This window comes from Rhinatrema bivittatum, chromosome 4 (assembly GCF_901001135.1).
Source record: "Rhinatrema bivittatum chromosome 4, aRhiBiv1.1, whole genome shotgun sequence".
NCBI classification, from domain to species: Eukaryota; Metazoa; Chordata; class Amphibia; order Gymnophiona; family Rhinatrematidae; genus Rhinatrema; species Rhinatrema bivittatum.
Window position 1 is genome coordinate 71,422,431 of NC_042618.1, and position 17,367 is coordinate 71,439,797.

The 17,367-nt window shown below is 42.1% G+C and overlaps 1 protein-coding gene across 2 annotated transcripts in view; it reads right to left on the bottom strand.

The window, feature by feature from the left end:
- Positions 1-17,367, bottom strand: part of GPR137C (G protein-coupled receptor 137C) — a 120,413-nt gene that overhangs the window by 73,797 nt on the left and 29,249 nt on the right. For both annotated transcript variants that reach the window (XM_029598323.1, XM_029598322.1), the window contains exon 3: positions 540-768. In XM_029598323.1, the coding sequence (XP_029454183.1) occupies positions 540-768 (229 nt within the window). The remainder of the gene's footprint in view (positions 1-539; positions 769-17,367) is intronic.

Genomic DNA, 17,367 nt, shown 5'->3' on the forward strand with positions numbered 1-17,367 from the left:
ATAATTTTTCAGATATTGGTTTTTGTTTTTAAACATTGAGGAGAAAGAAAGCTCTATGCACTCATTCATGCAGACAAAAACAGACTGAGGAGATTTGGGGCAGCGTGGCATCATGCAAGTGGGCCCTCCTCACTGGCAAAGATCTGTTTTCAGCTCTGAGAGCTCCACCACCTAGTGGCACAGAGGACGTTCCCAGACAGCATGGCTAATTCATGCTGCTTATCTACAGAAAAAAAAAAGTAAACCAAAAAATTATGCCATGGTAGTTATGCAGGACACCTACATATGCTCAGTAAAGTTTTCTAAGTCTTTTTGAAGTCTGAGAATTATTTGCATTGGTGCCATCACCTACTTGTCTGTGGAAAAAATTAAGTTATTCATTTGTAATCTGAAACAAACTCAAATAGGCTTAAACAATACAGACATTAGTCAATTTAGAATGAAAAAATGTAGCAGTGTTTTAGTACTTCAGATATTCTCAAACGTGAAGTCTCAAAATGAATAAAAGCTTCAAAGGAAAAAAAAAAGGTGTATTTTACCTTTGATTCGAGGTAGACATTTGCAGAAGACATTTTTGCAATTTTGAAGATACAAACAGCCAATGAAACGGCACAAGCAAAAGAGAGGCCCTCATTGACTAGGACTCTAGCCAACATAGTCCATCGTAGATGATCTTCTGGCACTTCACTATGCACTAACATTGCACAAGTTAAGTTTATCACCAAGTAAATGAGACTGCCAAATAGAAACCCAAAACGCAGTGGAGTCCTGGTTTAAAAAAAAAAAAAAAAAAAAAGTTAAAGTGGGTGATGGATTCATCATGATTAACAGTCCAGTTAAAAGCCATTCTAGTACAAATACTCAAATATCAACTTAAACCAGGCATATTTTGTTTCACACTTCTGCACAAACACATTCGAGTGTTCCATTTAAAAACAAGGTTTACTTACCATAAATTGTTCTGTAAATAGGATCAGTTAGCCATTACATTGGGGTGACATCTAGCAGCAAAGCCCTCTAAGCTAGTAGAGCTTTTGCTCTGATCATGTGTGGAAATGTCTGCTCAGGCATTGCCATGCAAGCCCCCCCTCACTTGATTTAAGAGCTAATTTCAGCTAGTCAGTCAACTCTCCAGGAGGCTGACACTAATATTGAAGATTATTTCATCCTGTTGTCTATAAGAAAAAGAGTCTTATGGTAAGCCATCTTAGTTTTTCTGTTGATAAATAGGGCTGAATTAGCTATGACATGTGGGGAGTCCCAAGCTGAAGGCTGCAGAGGAGCATTTACTGAATAAGTAACCTATACCTTACCATGGACAGACAAATGAGTGAACAAGCTACACAAAACTGCTTGTCTATATTTACTGTCACTCACATATAATCTATACAGTAGTGACAAGTGTACCAACTCCATGTTACAGCTTGCAGATTTAACTACTGATGAAACCATAGTTCTAACTTGGCATTCAATTTGTAGGCCTGTGGTATGAAGGGTTCTCAGAATGTGTGTGTGTGTGTGTGTGTGGGGGGGGGGGTGTCCTCTGGAAGAATGTAGATAGAATGGCTTGAATAGTATGGAAAGCTGGCACAACCTTTATTAGAAAAGGTTATGTGGGTACAGAGAACAACGCTATTGTGAAGTAACTTCATGTAGTTATCCCCTATCTAAAGCCTAATTTCAGATTTTTCTGGCTGCAGTTACTAATACAAGAAATACTACATTCCATATTAGAAACTTGAGAAGCCAATTCCAAAAGGTACAAAGGATGGCTTGATCAGTTGTGGCAGAACCCATGGAACAGGATGTTTTATAACTGGTGATTTAACATGCCACAAGACTTGAATTTTGGATACCAGTTGGAGATAGCTGCTTACCCAAATTTGCTCCATTGGGGCTACCCAGTTGAGGTGGAGGCAGGTGATCTGAGGGACTGAAACTGCTGTCCAGTGGTACCTGTGCTCCCTCACTAGGCTCAGACCTTGCATCCCATGTCTGACATTCGGCTGAGCATAGAATCAAGCATTTACTGGTCACGAGAAGCAGCAGGTATGGAGGGATACAGCCTGGTTTCCCCTCTCTTTGGAGCAACAGTAAAATGTTTTAACAAGAGTGATGCCAGCAATGCTGCAGCCTAGCAAGCTTCCATCTTAACTCTGACCCCCATAGTTCTCTCAACTAGTTAAGAATCTACAATAGGATATTTACTTCTATCCCATGACTTTGTAGTTTCCTGCGGTATCTCATATGGGCTTTTATTAAATGGTAGGCAAGAGCTTGTAGACATTAAATATAGGTCCTTACATCGAGTTATATGAAGTCTTTAAAGATATAATACTCCACAATTTTGAACAAAAGGAACTTGTCAACCATATAAGTCCCAACACGGTCACCATGAGGCAATTTATTGTCCCTCCCGATGCAGCCCTCGTGGTCAAGCAGATACAGTTGCTTTTTTTTTTTTTTTTTAAGACCAAAAAGAGCCCAGAGCCAAGGTTATGGAAATAAGCTATAAAGCCATAACTAGCTAGTCAGTGGTTTCAGCAAGCTGGTAATCACATTTGACTTGAACCACTAATATTAGTCTACTCTATCATTAACCCCAAATGAATTATTTTTTCAAAGTAAATATAAGTGTCCCATGTGAACAAAATTAGTTAAATCCAATGAAATCCCAACTTCAAAATAGCCCACAATAAACTTTCTAAATCTGGTCACAAGTGAACATCCTGATATCAGCTGCTTTGTAAAACTGCATTAGGGAAGCATGTCAACTGCCATTTGTCTGGAAAAATGTGACATTTATATTTATATTTTGAGCAAAGGAGGTACTTATACTTGTTGATGGCTCTTCCTGGTCTCACATGAAATTTCTATCTATAGAGATTCCAGAGTGCAATTTCTTGTTGAGCTTTTATTTTACTCGACTCATTTTAACAGTGCCACCCCACCCAAATTTGATCTGCACCATAGTTTCAATATATTATATACCTTGGTATTGTCTCATTGGTTCTTTTCTTCCCATTAGGTCTCAGATTGACAAAATATATATTACAAGGGAAGAGCTCAGTAACCCACAATCCAGTGGAAGCACTGAGAGGAGAGGATTTATTTAGATTTTTATATTTCACTTTTTGTACTTTCAGCACTTCAAAGTGGATTGCATTCAGGTACTGTAGGTATTTCCCTATCCCCAGAGTACCTGAGGCCCAAGGTCACAAGGTGCAATAGTGGGACTTGAACCCTAGTCTCCTGGTTCACAGCCCACTGCTCTAACCACTAGGCTACTCCTCCTCTGCTGGTGGCAGAAAGAAATCAAGTTAAAAAAAAAAAGCAAAAACTTATTGGGGAGAAGTAAACTATTGCGGTATATTAGTGTGTGTTTGTGCTTTTAATAGTAAGGCAGCTAATAAGCAGAAGTTAGTGTGTTTGTATTTCCCAACCCACCCACTCCTAGCTCATCCTTTAATTTATAGGCAGGTCACACAGCCTTTTAACTTCATGAATTCCCCACACCTTGAGTTCTCATTTCCCTGTAGGCCACTACCAGTCATATACTAAAAAACACTAATACATTTAAAGGACCCTAGTTAGATACATTCCTATTCCCAGGAGCCTCCCAGGCTTTTGCATAGAGTCACATGTATGATTTTTTTACCTGCTGGTGAGAAGTTGTATGTGTGCATCAGATGCAAAGAACTCCTGTCTCAGAGAATGAGTCCAATCTCTGGAGGCTAGAGTGGCAGACCTGGAGGAGCAGAGGCTGACATATAGAGATCAGACCTTCAGGGACATAGTAACCAAGTCCCAACTTCAGACTGGCAGCCCTGGTGCTGCCTTGGAGGAAGGTCTTATTATCAGAGAGCATCAACCTGGTGCAGCAGGAAAGGATCCTATAGCAAGGATCTGCTCTCCAGGTGGTTCATTTTCCTCTCGCACAGAGGATGTGTCTCCCAGGGCTACTGCCCAGGAGGGAAGGATTAGGTTGACTGTCATAGTTGCCGATTTGATTAGGAATAGAGGCAGCTGGGTGGCTGTGAGGATCGCCTGGTAACATGCCTACCTGGTGTGAAGGTGGCAGACTTCACATGTCACCATATAGGATTTTAGACCATGCTGGGGAGGAGTCAGCTGTTGTGGTACATGTGGGCACCAATGACATAGGAAAGTGTGGGAGGGAAGTTCTGGAAGCCAAATTTAGGCTTAGGTAAAAAGCTGAAATCCAGAACCTCTAGGGTAGAATTCTCTGAAATGCTCCCTGTTCCTTGCACAGATCCCCAGAGGCAGGCAGAGCTCTGGAGTCTCAAGGCATGGATGAGATGATGGTGCAAGGAAGAGGGATTCAGTTTAAGGAACTGGAGAACCTGGCTGCTGGTGCTAACCTTTAAAAAGGAGATTGTTCTAGTTTAAAAGCTGCTGTAAGGGGAAAGCTGACAGTCACTGAGCAGCGCATGGTTAGGAGGAAAGTATCTTCAAAAGGATACTAATGAGGCATTAGAATTAGGGCATCCCAACAATGAGATTCCAATAATAGTAGTCCAAGTGCATGTAATTAAAAAAAACTCACCTGAGCTAAAAAAAAAATCCAATTTATCCCCATCAATTAAAAAGCAGAATGAAAATACAGACAAGAAATACACTTTGAAATGTTTGTATACTAATGCCAGAAGTCTAAGTAAGATGGGAGAATTAGAATGTATAGCAGTGAATGATACTTAATTGGCATCTCAGAGACATGGTAGAAGGATAACCAAAGGAACAGTTCTATACCAGGATACAAATATCAATGACAGGAGCATCTGGGGAGGTGGGGGTGGCACTTTGTCTGGGATGGCACAGTAAAACAGGATAAAGATCCTGCATGAGACTAGATACATAATTGAATCTTTTTGGGTAGAAATCCCTTGTGTTGGGGAAGAGTATACTACTGTCCACCTGGCGAGGCAGTGAAATGCTAAGAGAAATTAGGTAAAGTAACCAGATTGGTAGTGCAGTAATAATGGGAGATTTCAGTTACCCCAAAATTGACTGGATAAATGTTATCATCGGGACATGCTAGAGAGATAAAGTTCCTGGATGGAATAAATGACAGTTTTAGAGCAATTTGTTCAGGAACTGACAAAAGGAGCAATTTGAGATCTAGTTCTCAGTGAAGCATAGGATTTGGAGAGAGGTAATGGTGGTGGGGCTGCTTGGCAATAGTGATCATATAATCAAATTTGAATTAATAACTGGAAGGGGGAGAGTAAGCAAATCCACAGCTCTAGTGCTAAAACCTTCAAAGGGAAACTAATAAAATGAGAAAATTGTAGAAAAAACTGAAATGGGCAGCTGCAAGTGTGCAAGAGGCTTGGACATTGTTAAAAAAACAAAACAAAAAAAACCATCCTAGAAGCACAGTCCAGATGTATTCCACACATTAAGAAATGTGGAAGGAAGGCAAAACAATTACTGGCATGGTTACAATATGAGGTGAAAGGCTATTTTAGCCTAAAGACCTTCATTCAAAAATTGGAAGGATCCAACAGAAGAAAATAGCATAAAGTGTAAGTGTTGGCAAGACATTGTTAAGACAGGCTAAGAGAATTTAAAAAGAAATATATCTGAAGCAGAAAACCTGTGAGGGAGTCAGTTGGACTGTTAGATGATTGAGGGGTTAAAGGGGCACTTAAAGATAAGGCCATCATGGAAAGATGAAACGATTTCTTTGCTTTGGTGTTTACTGAAGAGGATGTTGGGGAGATACCCGTTCGAGAAGGTTTTCATGGGTAATGATTCAGATGGACTGAACCAAATCACAGTAAACCTACAGTATGTGTAGAGGCCTGATTTACTACTCTTCAGTTTGTCAATCGCCTGGACTAGATAGTATATGCCCCAGGGTTCTGAAGGAACTAAAAAATGAAATTTCAGATCTATTAGTTAAAATTTGTAACCTATAGTAAAATCATCCATTGTACTTGAAGACTGGAGTATGGCTAATGTAACCCCAATATTTAAGAAGGGCTCCAGGGCAATCTGGGAAACTACAGACCAGTTAGCCTGACTTCAGTGCCAGGAAAAATAGTGGAAAGTGTTCTAAACATCAAAATCACAGAACATATAGAAAGACATGGTTTAACGGAACAAAGTCAGCATGGCTTTACCCAAGGCAAGTCTTGCCTTACAAATCTGCTTCACTTTTTTTTGGATACCATCCTTCAAATATGCTGATCTTTACATATGACAGTCACTGATAGATCATTCATAATCATCCTACATGATCTAGGTGACAGCAATTGCAGGTACATGCTCCAGATTCACAAGAATGTAGTTTTATGTATAACACTTAGCCACATCTTTTTCCATGGTGAAAAATGAAAGATAGCATTCCTTAAATGAGTTGTAGTGGGCACCAACCAGTTTTGCAAAACAAAAAACCAATATTTTATTTCTTATTTTTACAAGTACTATGACACTAAAGCTGTACATCTGTCCTGAAAGAATAATCTCTTGCAAGTCAAATACCACCAGTTCAGCCTCAAAAGGTACCCCTATCCCAGTGACAAAAGATGAAATCAAGAACTTTCTAGACACTGAATCTTAGGACCTGTCCAAAACTAAAATGACCAAGGGTGCCCCTAGTTTGATTGCATTTCTTGCAATGCTAGTTTTTAAAAAAAAGAGGGATCACATGGTGACCCAGGAAACTACAGACCATCAAGTCAGATGTCAAAGGCAAAGCGGTTTCTATCAAAGAACATTGCTGAACATATAGCTAGGCATAGTTTAATGGGACAAAGCCAACATGGCTTTAACTAAGCTTGCCTCAATCTGCTACATTTTTTGGTGCGTGTAAACAAGATTGGAGAGTACGAGTGCATAAAGGTAGTCTAAATAAGATTAGAGTTAGAATGTATAAAGGTGAGCCAGTTGATATAGTGTATCTGGATTTCCAGAAAGCAATATCCTTCAGGAGAGGGAGAGACTTAAATGAAAGAGCCATAGGATAGGGGACAGTGTCAAGAGGTAAATTTTCCCACTGGGAGAAACTGTGGAGTGCCCATGGATTGGTTCTGGGCCCACTGCTTTAATATATTTCTAAATTACCTGCATATTGAAACGAGTGAGCTGATCAAGTTTGCCAATGACAAAATTATTCTAAGTTGTTAAACCACAAGAGGACAGAGAAATTGCAAGAGGACCTTGCTAAATTGGGACACTGGGCATGCAGATGGCAAATTAAGTTTAATACAGACAAATGCAAAATGATGCACTTAAGAAGAATAACCCAAATTATAGCTACACAATGAAAGGTTTCACATTATTTATTTATTTAGGGATTTTATATACCGATTTTCTTGATACAGATCAAATCAACTCTGTTTACATAGAACAATAGTACATTAACAGTAACTAGTCAAACCTCAAAAGAGGAGACAGATTGTGAGCAGAAAGTAAAAAGTTACATTATAACAAGGGTGAGTAACTAGGAATTGGAAATGAAGAGACAGATAATCAAAGTAGAGAGATATAACAGAGAGAAGGGGCTTGAAGCCAACCTCAGGAGAATAACTCTAGCATTATAACATGATTATATGACATTCTGCTAGTTATTAAAGTACAGCTGATTGAAAAATATCTTAGTAGGATATAGTCTAGGAGACAGGAAAGGCTCTACCGAAAAGCCAAGTCTTCAGTTTCTTTTTAAAATTTATGAGGCAGGTTTCCTGTCGGAGGTCTGGGGGTAGTGTATTCCAAATGGTGGGGCCTGCTGTTGAAAAGGCCCGGTCCCTGATAGATAATCTTTGTACCAATTTGATTGGGGGAACATGAAGGGATCCCTTATAGGCATCTCTCAAAGGTCTAGCTGAAGAGTGTAATTTGAGAGGGTGTAGTAGGTCTAGTGGTGGATGTTTTTATGAATAATGGTGAGGAATTTGTGAACAATTCTAAAATTAACTGGAAGCCAATGTAGGTCTTTTAAAATGGGCTTGATGTGATCTCTGCGCTTAGTGTTGGTCAAAATCCTTGCAGCTGCGTTTTGGAGTAGTTGCAGAGGTTTTAATGTAACAGCTGGTAGACCTTGTAGGATCGAGTTACAATAATCGACCTTAGAGAACAGGATTGCTTGGAGTACAGTCCTGAAGTCATGGTGATATAGGAGAGGCTTGAGTTTAAGCACCTGTAACTTGTAGAAGCATTCTTTTATAGTATAATTTATAAATTTCTTTAAGCTCAGATGGATGTCAATAATAACTCCAAGATCTCTAGCATGAGTGATGTGGGAGGTAGTGTGCAATTGTTGTAAGTGTAGACTATTTTCAGGGGTGATAAGCAGGATTTCAGTCTTAGCAGTATTTAACACCAGGTTGAGGCTAGTAAGGAGATGGTTAATAGTTTGAAGGTGAGATTCCCATAATTTGATTGCTGAGTCCAAAGAGCCTGTTATAGGAATCAAAACTTGGACATCGTCTGCGTATACGTAGAATTTCAAATTTAGCGACGAGAGGAAATGGCAAAGAGGGAGGAGATAAATATTAGAGTGGGAGATAGAGAGGAGCCCTGGGGGACTCCATGTGGGGAATTAGTATAAGGAGATTCCATATTATTGATTTTAACCTTATAACATTAGGCATCACCATTCATAAAGGGGATCTAAGCATCCTTGTTGACAATATGTTGAGACTGCCTCAGTGTGCAGCAGAAGTCAAGCAAATAGAATACTAGGAAAGGAATGAACAGGATATCATAATGCCTCTGTATCACTCCTTGGTGGGACTTCATCTTTAATATTGTGTGCAGTTCTGGTCAAAGTTTAAAAAAAAAAAAAAAAATTATAGCGCAAAATAAGTACAGAGAAGGGCAACCAAAGTGATAAAACAATTTCCTGAGGAAAGTCTAGAGATTAGGACTGTTTTAGAGAAGAGATGGCTGAGGGGAGACATGACAGAGTTCTATAAAATGAGTGGATCAAGTAAACAAGTTCCTGGAGGAAGAGTCCATAAACAATTCAGGTGGATTTGCAGAAATCTACTACTTATCCCTGGCATAAGTTAGCATGAAATCTATTTACCCCTTGGGATTCTACCAGGTTCTTGTGACCTGGATTGGCCATTGATTGAAACAGGATACTGGGCTTGGACCTTTGGTCTGACCCAGTATGGCAGTTCTTATATATACACACGCCCCCCTACAGATACCTTGGCTCCTCCAGGTTTGATCTCTGGGGGCTAAAGTGATAGATTCCTTTTCTTAAAAAAAAAAAAACCCAAAAACCCAAAACAAAACTAGGAGCTACTTATTCCAGGCACAAATTACCCCAACAAGCAAATCATATTCAGAAGGGAATAAAATGGAGACTATCATACCTCATGAGACCATACCTCGAATACAGTGTGCAATTCTGGTCACTGCATCTCAAGAAATAGTTGCACTGGAGAAGTAACAGAAGGGCAACCAAAGTGAAAAAGGGGATAGAACAGCTCCCCTACAAGGAAAGGCTAAAGAGGTTAGGGCTGTTCAGTTTGGAGAAGAGACGGCTGAAGGGGGATATTAGTTTATAAAATCATGAGGAGAGCAAAAAGGGGAATGTGAATCTTATTTACTCTCAGATAACATGAGTAGGGGCATTCCATGAATTAGCAAGCAGCACAATTAAACACAAGTTGGAGATTCTCCTCACACACAATTAAGTGCTGAAATTTGTTGCCAGAGGATGTAATTAGGGTAGTTAATGGAGCTGGGTTAGAAAAAGGTTTTGATACGTTCCTGGAGAAGAAATCCATGAACTGCTATTAAATCAAGTTGACTTAGGAAATAGCCGCTGCTACTGGCATTAGTAGCATGGAGTCTATTTAATGTTTGGGTACTTGTAACCTGATCCCCAGCGGGAACAAATGGCATCAGTCCTGAAGGATCAGGCCTAGGCATTGATGGTGGATGATGCGGTATTGATGGAACTGGTGACTGACAGGTGAGTCTGTGGCAAGATCCCAGACAGCGGTATGGGTACTGGTGTGTTTCATCATCCTCCGATGATAAAGGTATCTGGGTGAAGGCAGTGAACATATTGGTATTCTCTTCCACTGGTGGAAGGGCACCGATCAGCACATCCAGTCTGCCTAGAAGCAGTGCGAGCACTGTGGGTATCGGGTCTGTGACTGGGGCTGGCATTGGTGACTGTGCCGATGGAAGCCCCGAAGTGCCTTACCGATGGCCTCTTGGATCATCCGATCCAATACCTGGGGCATGTAACTCCAGCTCCGGTGTGGGAGGCAATAGTGGCACAGCTGGAGGGTCAACTGGTAAAAGTGGAGTCACAGCTCCCTGCACCGATGAAGGTGGGGGAATGCCTTGGAGACCTGGTCACAGAGGAGGATGGGGCCTTCATCGGTGGCTCTGTCAATGCCAATACATAGGGCTTACCTGGATCAGCGGACTGAACCTTCCAATGCCGGTGTCTACACTTTTCACGATGTTCTCCTTGCTGTCCTTTTCTTGAAGCAATGAGGAAGAAGTAGGCACCTTCAGAGTAGTCTATGCCTGTCGGGCAGCACTGATGTCCTGCTGCTGGCCAGAGGTAGATGGCACCGGCTCAGATGTCAAAGCGGTCAATGGAGTCTGAGGTTTTGACTGAAAAAGAAACTCCATCTTCTCTGAGCGAGCCTTATGGCCCTTTGGTGTCATTTGGTGCAAGTTAAGACGTTATGGTCCTGCCCCAAAAATACACAAACCCTATGTGGGTCTGTGATGGACATTGTCCAAGGACAAATCGGGGCACTGATGGAAACCAGACTCCATGGCTTTGACAAAAATTTAGCCGTGGTGCGGTCGATGGCCAGTAGGCCCCAAAGGGAAAGCTCGATGGGAATAGACCACAAACGAGGGTAAAACTTTACCTTTCGACTGTAGAGTACAGAATTGATAGGGGGACCCCATGGAGTAAAAATTCTTGAAAATTTTGAAAAGTTCCGTGAGGAAAAATTCCTGTCAGGAATCTAGAGAGCTCCTTAACCTGCGTGGCTACTGCTGCGTGGGGGGGGGGGGGGGGGGGGGACGGACTGAAGGGGACCCCTGCTGGTTGCAGGATTAGTGTCATGTTGGGCATGCCCAGTAGGTGCCAGTCAAAGTTCTAGAAACTGACAAAAGTGTTCCATGATTGGGGTCCATCCTGATGTCACCCATGTGTAAGGACTACCATCCTGCTTGTCCTGCGAGAATGTTTTGCTTACTGCAGTAAAAGTTTGCTTACTGTAAACGGTTTCCATAGATAGCAGGATGAATTAGCCATGCTGTCATGGGATCTGTCAATCAGGTCCGAGAGGCAGAGTCAAAGCAGAGATTAGAGTTTTGCTCTCTGCGGCTGTGCATGTGTTCCCGTGCAGGAAAGTAACTGAATCTCCTCAGTCTGTGATTAAGCCTTAGTGTAGTTGAAGACTTGGTGACTGCCAGGGAGGAGGGTGTGTCATGGCTAATTCATCCTGCTATCTATGGAAACACTGTTTACAGTAAGCAAATTTTATTTTTCTCCTGTTGATAGCAGGGCTGAATTAGCCATGCTGTCATGGGAGTCCCAAGCACCGGATCACATTGTTTATGGACAGGAGGATAGAGATTGCAGGATTGCTTGCCCTTTTCTTCACATCAGTAGCTGCTTGTTGATCAAGGCAGTAGTGAGATGTGAAGGTATGGAGCGATGACCATGTAGCTGCCTTACAAGTGTCTATGGGCTGCACATTCTTCAGGTGTGCCAATGAGGCTGCTACTGCTCTGACTTGGTGAGCTTTCAGCTCTGAATGTAGCTGTAGTTTGTTTATTGTAACAGAATTTGATGCACTGTGCTATCCAGCTGGAGATGGAGCGTTTAGCCACTGGTAGTCCAGGTGCCTTTGGGTCAAAAGAGAAAAAAAAAAAGTTGAGAAACATGGGAGTCCGAGTTTGTCCTCTTTGTAGTATGCTAAAGCTCTTTTACAATCTAGTGTGCAGTAGTTTTCCCCTATCATTTGCATGAGGTTTAGGGAAAAAGGTTGGTAATTCCATGGTCTGAGATGGAATTGAGAAACCACTTTTGGTAGGAAGGATGGATGGATGAGTTCAGAGAACTACCTTCTGGTGATGAAATTACAAGTATGAAGAATAATGGACCAAGGCCTGTAATTCACTGACTCTGTGCGGATGTTACTGCAACCAGGAACATAACCTTCCATGTGAGGTATTTAATATGTGCCGAGTCCATGGGTTTGAATGGGAAAAGCATGAGCTGTTCCAGAACTATTTTGAGGTTCCATGGAACTGGAGGCTTAGAGATCAGAGGACAAAGGTGAGTTAACCCCTTAATGAAACGAGATAGTAAGGGATGATTGGATATAGGAAGATTGTTAACTGGTCTATGATATGCCCCTATGGCACTGAGATGAACTCTAATGAATGATGTTGCTAGACCAGCTGTATATAGTGTATGAAGATAATCAATGAGAAAGTCAGGTGAGCAGTCCAATGGTGGTACACCTTTGGACATACACCAGGTAGAATAAAGTTTCCATTTATAGCTATAATTTTTCCTCATTGATAGTTTCCTGGATTCTAACAAGATGAATTGTGCCGAAGTGGAAACTCCCTGTTCTGTTAAAAGGAGCCTCTCAATCTCCATGCTGTCAAGTGGAGAGATGAGTGTAGTGGATGTAGGAGCGTCCCTTGATCTTGGCGATTTGGTAACTGAGAATTGGATCCATGATGGATAGTCTGAGAAGGAAACTGTACCATGGTTGCCTCGGCCAGGCTGGGGCAATGAGTATCAGTTGAGCTTTGTCTGCTATGCACTTTTGAATTGTCCATGTTATGAGTGGTATGGTAGGAAAGGCATATAGGAGGCCTGTCATCCACGGAAATGAGGAAGGCATCTTGTGTGATCCTGAATTGGCTTGTCTAATTGAGCAGAATTTGGGAACTTGAGCATTGATCTCTGTTGCAAAGAGATCTATTGAAGATGTCCCCCACTGCATGAATGTTTTGGGCTATTTCTGTATTGAGTGCCCATTCGTGAGGATGAAAGATGCGGCTTAGCTTGTCCGCTCTTGTGTTTGCAACTCCTGGTAGGTAAGTTGCCTGGAGATGTATGCAATTTCGGTGAGCATGTTCGAAGATTGTCAAGGTCTCCTTGCAAAGAGACCATGAACCGGACCCTCCTTGTTTGTGATGTAAAACATCGCTACTTGGTTGTCCGTGTAGATCATGACCCTGCATCCTTTCAGGTGATCTTGGAACACTCGTAATGCATTGCAAATCGCTCTGAATTCCAATAAATTTATTTGCAGGTTCTGTTCCAAGATTGTCCATAACCCTTGTGTTTTGTAAATCGAGGTGTGCACCCAAGCCCTTGTGGGACGCATCTGTGGTTAAGAGTGCATTGTGAGGAGGGGAAGTGAACAATGCTCCCTTGGATAGGGTGGAGTCTAGGAGCCACCATGTTATGTCGTTTCTCATTTCGGTGGTCAATGATAACTGTCAATGGTTGTGAGTGTTTCCATTGACGGCATCTCATGTGTAGCCTGGTGTTGGGAACCATGAAATTTGCTGCTGCCATGTGGCCGAGGACTACTAAAACCTGTCTTGCTGAAGGTCTGAGTATGGTTCAAGGTATGTAACAGAAGACAGAATTGTAATATTCTGTCGCTTGGTAGGTATGCCCTGTTGCACGTAGTGTCCAGGCATGCTCCTATGAACTGTAACTTGTGTTGGTTGTAGGTGTGATTTCTGAAAATTGATCACCAATCCTAATTCTTGCAAGCATTGCATCACTCGATGGAGGTGCTTGAGTAAGATGTTTGGAGTTGGGGTGATTATGAGCCAATCGTCCAGATATGGGAAAATGGTTATACCTTGTTTGAGATGAGCCACCACCACAACCATGCATTTGGTGAAAACTCTGGGTGCAGCTGATAGTCCAAAGGGGAGAACTTTGTACTGGTAGTGTTGATGCTTTTAGCAAAAGCAGAGGTAACGCCACGAGGATGGATGGATTGGAATGTTGTGTGAAAGCATCCTTCAGGTCGATGGAACACATCCAATCGTTGGTTTGAATCAGGAAGGATTGATTTCAAACTATACCATTTTGAATTTCTCTTTGGTGAGAAATGTGTTCAATTCCCTTAGGTTTAGGATGGGGCGAAGGCCACCTGACTTCTTGGGTATGAGGAAGTATGGGGAATAAAATTTTACTGATTGGGTCCCTGGGTGAGTTTGTCGAATTGTTTGTTTGCGAAGCAAAGAAATTTCCTCTCCCAGTTGTGGTTGGAAGTTTTGAATCTTGAAAGTGGAAAGATGAGGTAATATGGGTTTTGTGACAAATTGGAGTTGGTAGCCATGACATACTATCTCCAAAACCCAATGATTGGATGTTATTCTCTCCCAGGCTGTCAGGCAGGAATGAATCCTGCTGGGTGGTGCTTGATGTGGTGGTGACTGGGTAACTAAAAAGATGAAGTTGCTTTCACTGCAGTAGCCAGCTGTTGTGTGGTTTGCATCTACTTTAGTTTGAGGTATTCTGTTGTGGACCAGAACGCTGGTACACAGGGTAAGCCTGTGTATGAAAGGACTGGTAAGATCTGTAGGGTCTCCTGGCATATGAGTGCCTACAAGTAGATCCAATATAATGACGTGTGGTCAAATAAATAGTTAGGATGTGATAATGATTGTACTGCTAGAGCTTCTTCCTACAGTTTACCCACTGTGTCCTGAAATTGTTTTCCGAACAGGTCATCTCCTGTACATGGGAGGTTTATTAGTTTCTCATGCAAATCTTCACATATGGAACTTGAGCGTAACCATGCTAGTCTGCGGGCTGCAATGGCTGTTGCCCTAGACGATGTTTCATATGCTTTGTAGATTGACCTCAAAAAGGTGATGAGAACACTCTTCCATGTCATGAAGAGGCAGAGGTATCTGATCTGCAGTCGAGGAAAGTATACCTTTTATAGTTTGTATGTACTCATAGGTATTGTACCATGTAGAATTGATGGTGCATAATTCAGGCATTCAACATTGAGTTATGGTATATTTTCCTGCCAAACTCATCCAAATGTGTTGTCTTTGCCTGGTGGGTATGAGGAATGTGACTTCGTTTTCTTAAATCTTTGCATCGCTGACTACTACAATTGAAGCATGAGGTAATTGTGGTATAGAGTATGGTGATGTTTTCCTCATACGGAATTTCATGTCAGTTTTCCTGGAAACTGCTGCAATTGTGCAAGGTGTTTCCCAGGATTTCTGTAAGACTGAATGCAGGAGCTCTTGTTGGAAGACATGTTGTTCCCCTGGAGTCTCAAAAATTTTTAGGAGACCAAGGGTTTCTGACCTAGGGTCTGTCTTTTTGGACCTCTAGATGTAGTATTGTACCCAATTTTTCTAGAAATTTTGGGTATGTAAGATCTTCCGGAGGGGAATATGGCTCCTGAAGTTGTTCCTGCGGATCTGATGGGAATCCCATAGATGAGGATGTATACGGTGAAGGAGAATCAAATGATGTATCCTGTTTATAATTTGGTGAAGCTGGTCGGTTTGCTATGGGAGATGTCGGGGGCTCCACCGACTTCTATATTAGTCTGTGTCTTATGTTCCGGAGAACTATCAGCAGCAATATTAGTCATTTTGAATGATGAAGTGTTTCATAAAAACCTGCCAAGGATTGGGACAATTGAAAAAAATGCCTCTTTTGTATGAGTGGGCATCACTGTACGATCATCTGGTTCTTGTAACTCACATGCTTTAGGGTGTATTGGTGTGTTCTGAGGTAAAGTAGTGTATACTTTTATGGTCTGTTTTTTGTCACAGATGTCACTTGAATCCTCTGAAGCTATAAAAGTGGTAGAGGAAGCAACTTGTATTACCTCTCTGTGAGAGAAATTATTTGAAGTTGGTATATGAGATTTAGAAGTCAAAGGGCTTATTTCCCATGTTGCACTCCTCTTTGCCAACTTTTTGTGGTGGGAGTGTTGTGAGTGCTTATGATAGTGTGACAAGTCTGTATGACTTCTCCGTGAAGACTGATCATTTTATACGTTTTTATTATAAACTGTCGAATTCTCTCTCGAAGAGAGGGAAGTATCTGAACGAGGTGAGGTTATTGGTGGAGAAGCTGAAGACCTGTGTGAGGGTCCACGTCTTCATTTCAACTCATTTTGTAATACATGAGATGGGTGCTCATGTGTCTTATGCGCAGATCTAGACTTGTGCACATATCTTTGTTTCCATACGCGCGGGAGTGATCGGCGCCGATGTCTCCGGCACCATGTGTATAGAGATGGTTGGCACCATGCGTGATGTCTTCAGCGCCGTGCGCGTAGGATTTCCTTTGGTTGTGTGCATGGACTGCTTTAGCACCTTGCATGCAGGGTCCTTCTGCGCCCTGCGCACAAGTGTTTGGCGCCATGCGCATAGGAATGTTGTGCACAGATACTTCTTCAGGCGCCAAAGTGTTATGTGCCGACACTTTTGTATGTGCATAAGGCGCAGAAGTTTTAGGCGCCAAGATTTGGCACCACTGTGTCCTGCGCCGGCGATTCGGGCTCTTTGGATTTTTGAAAATCCGATGGCCTTTCTTGGCTTGCCACCTCCTTACCTCCCAATCTGGAGGACTGAGGATCCCACGATGCCTTCTTTTTTGAGGGAGCCGATAAAATTGCATTGCCAGGTGATGAATGAGCCTCCGATGGCTCTGGTGAGGCAAAAAGTTCTTGAAGCCTGTAGGCCCTTTGTTTCAGTGCTCTGGGTGACATTGTTGAGCAAGATTCACAATCTTCCCCGATTGTGATCTGGTCCTAGGCATCGGTAACATTGGTCATGGCCATCCATGACTGACATTACCTTGCTGCAGTTACAGGGTTTAAACCCCAATTGACATGTTTATTATTTCAATGCTGAGGAGAAGAACAGCTCTGCGTGTGATCCCGTGCGTGGAAAGAACAGACTGAAGAGATTCCGTTACTTTCCTGCGTGGGAACACACGAGCAGCCGCAGAGAGCAAAGCTCTGCCTCCTGGACCTGATTGACAGATCCCATGACAGCATAAGAACATAAGAAAATGCCATACTGGGTCAGACCAAGGGTCCATCAAGCCCAGCATCCTGTTTCCAACAGTGGCCAATCCAGGCCATAAGAACCTGGCAAGTACCCAAAAACTAAGTCGCTAGCATGGCTAATTCAGCCCTGCTAGCGACAGGAAAAATTCTGTTCTGATTTTTTTGACCTGCAGACAGCTTTCATGTAAAAATAAGAGCACAACTGTTATTACATTTTCATTCTTTATTCATCTGTTCACATGAGTATGTTGATACTGGGAACAATTAAGTGCAGGGGTAAGAAAATTGGAGGTCATGTCCAGGCATGGGT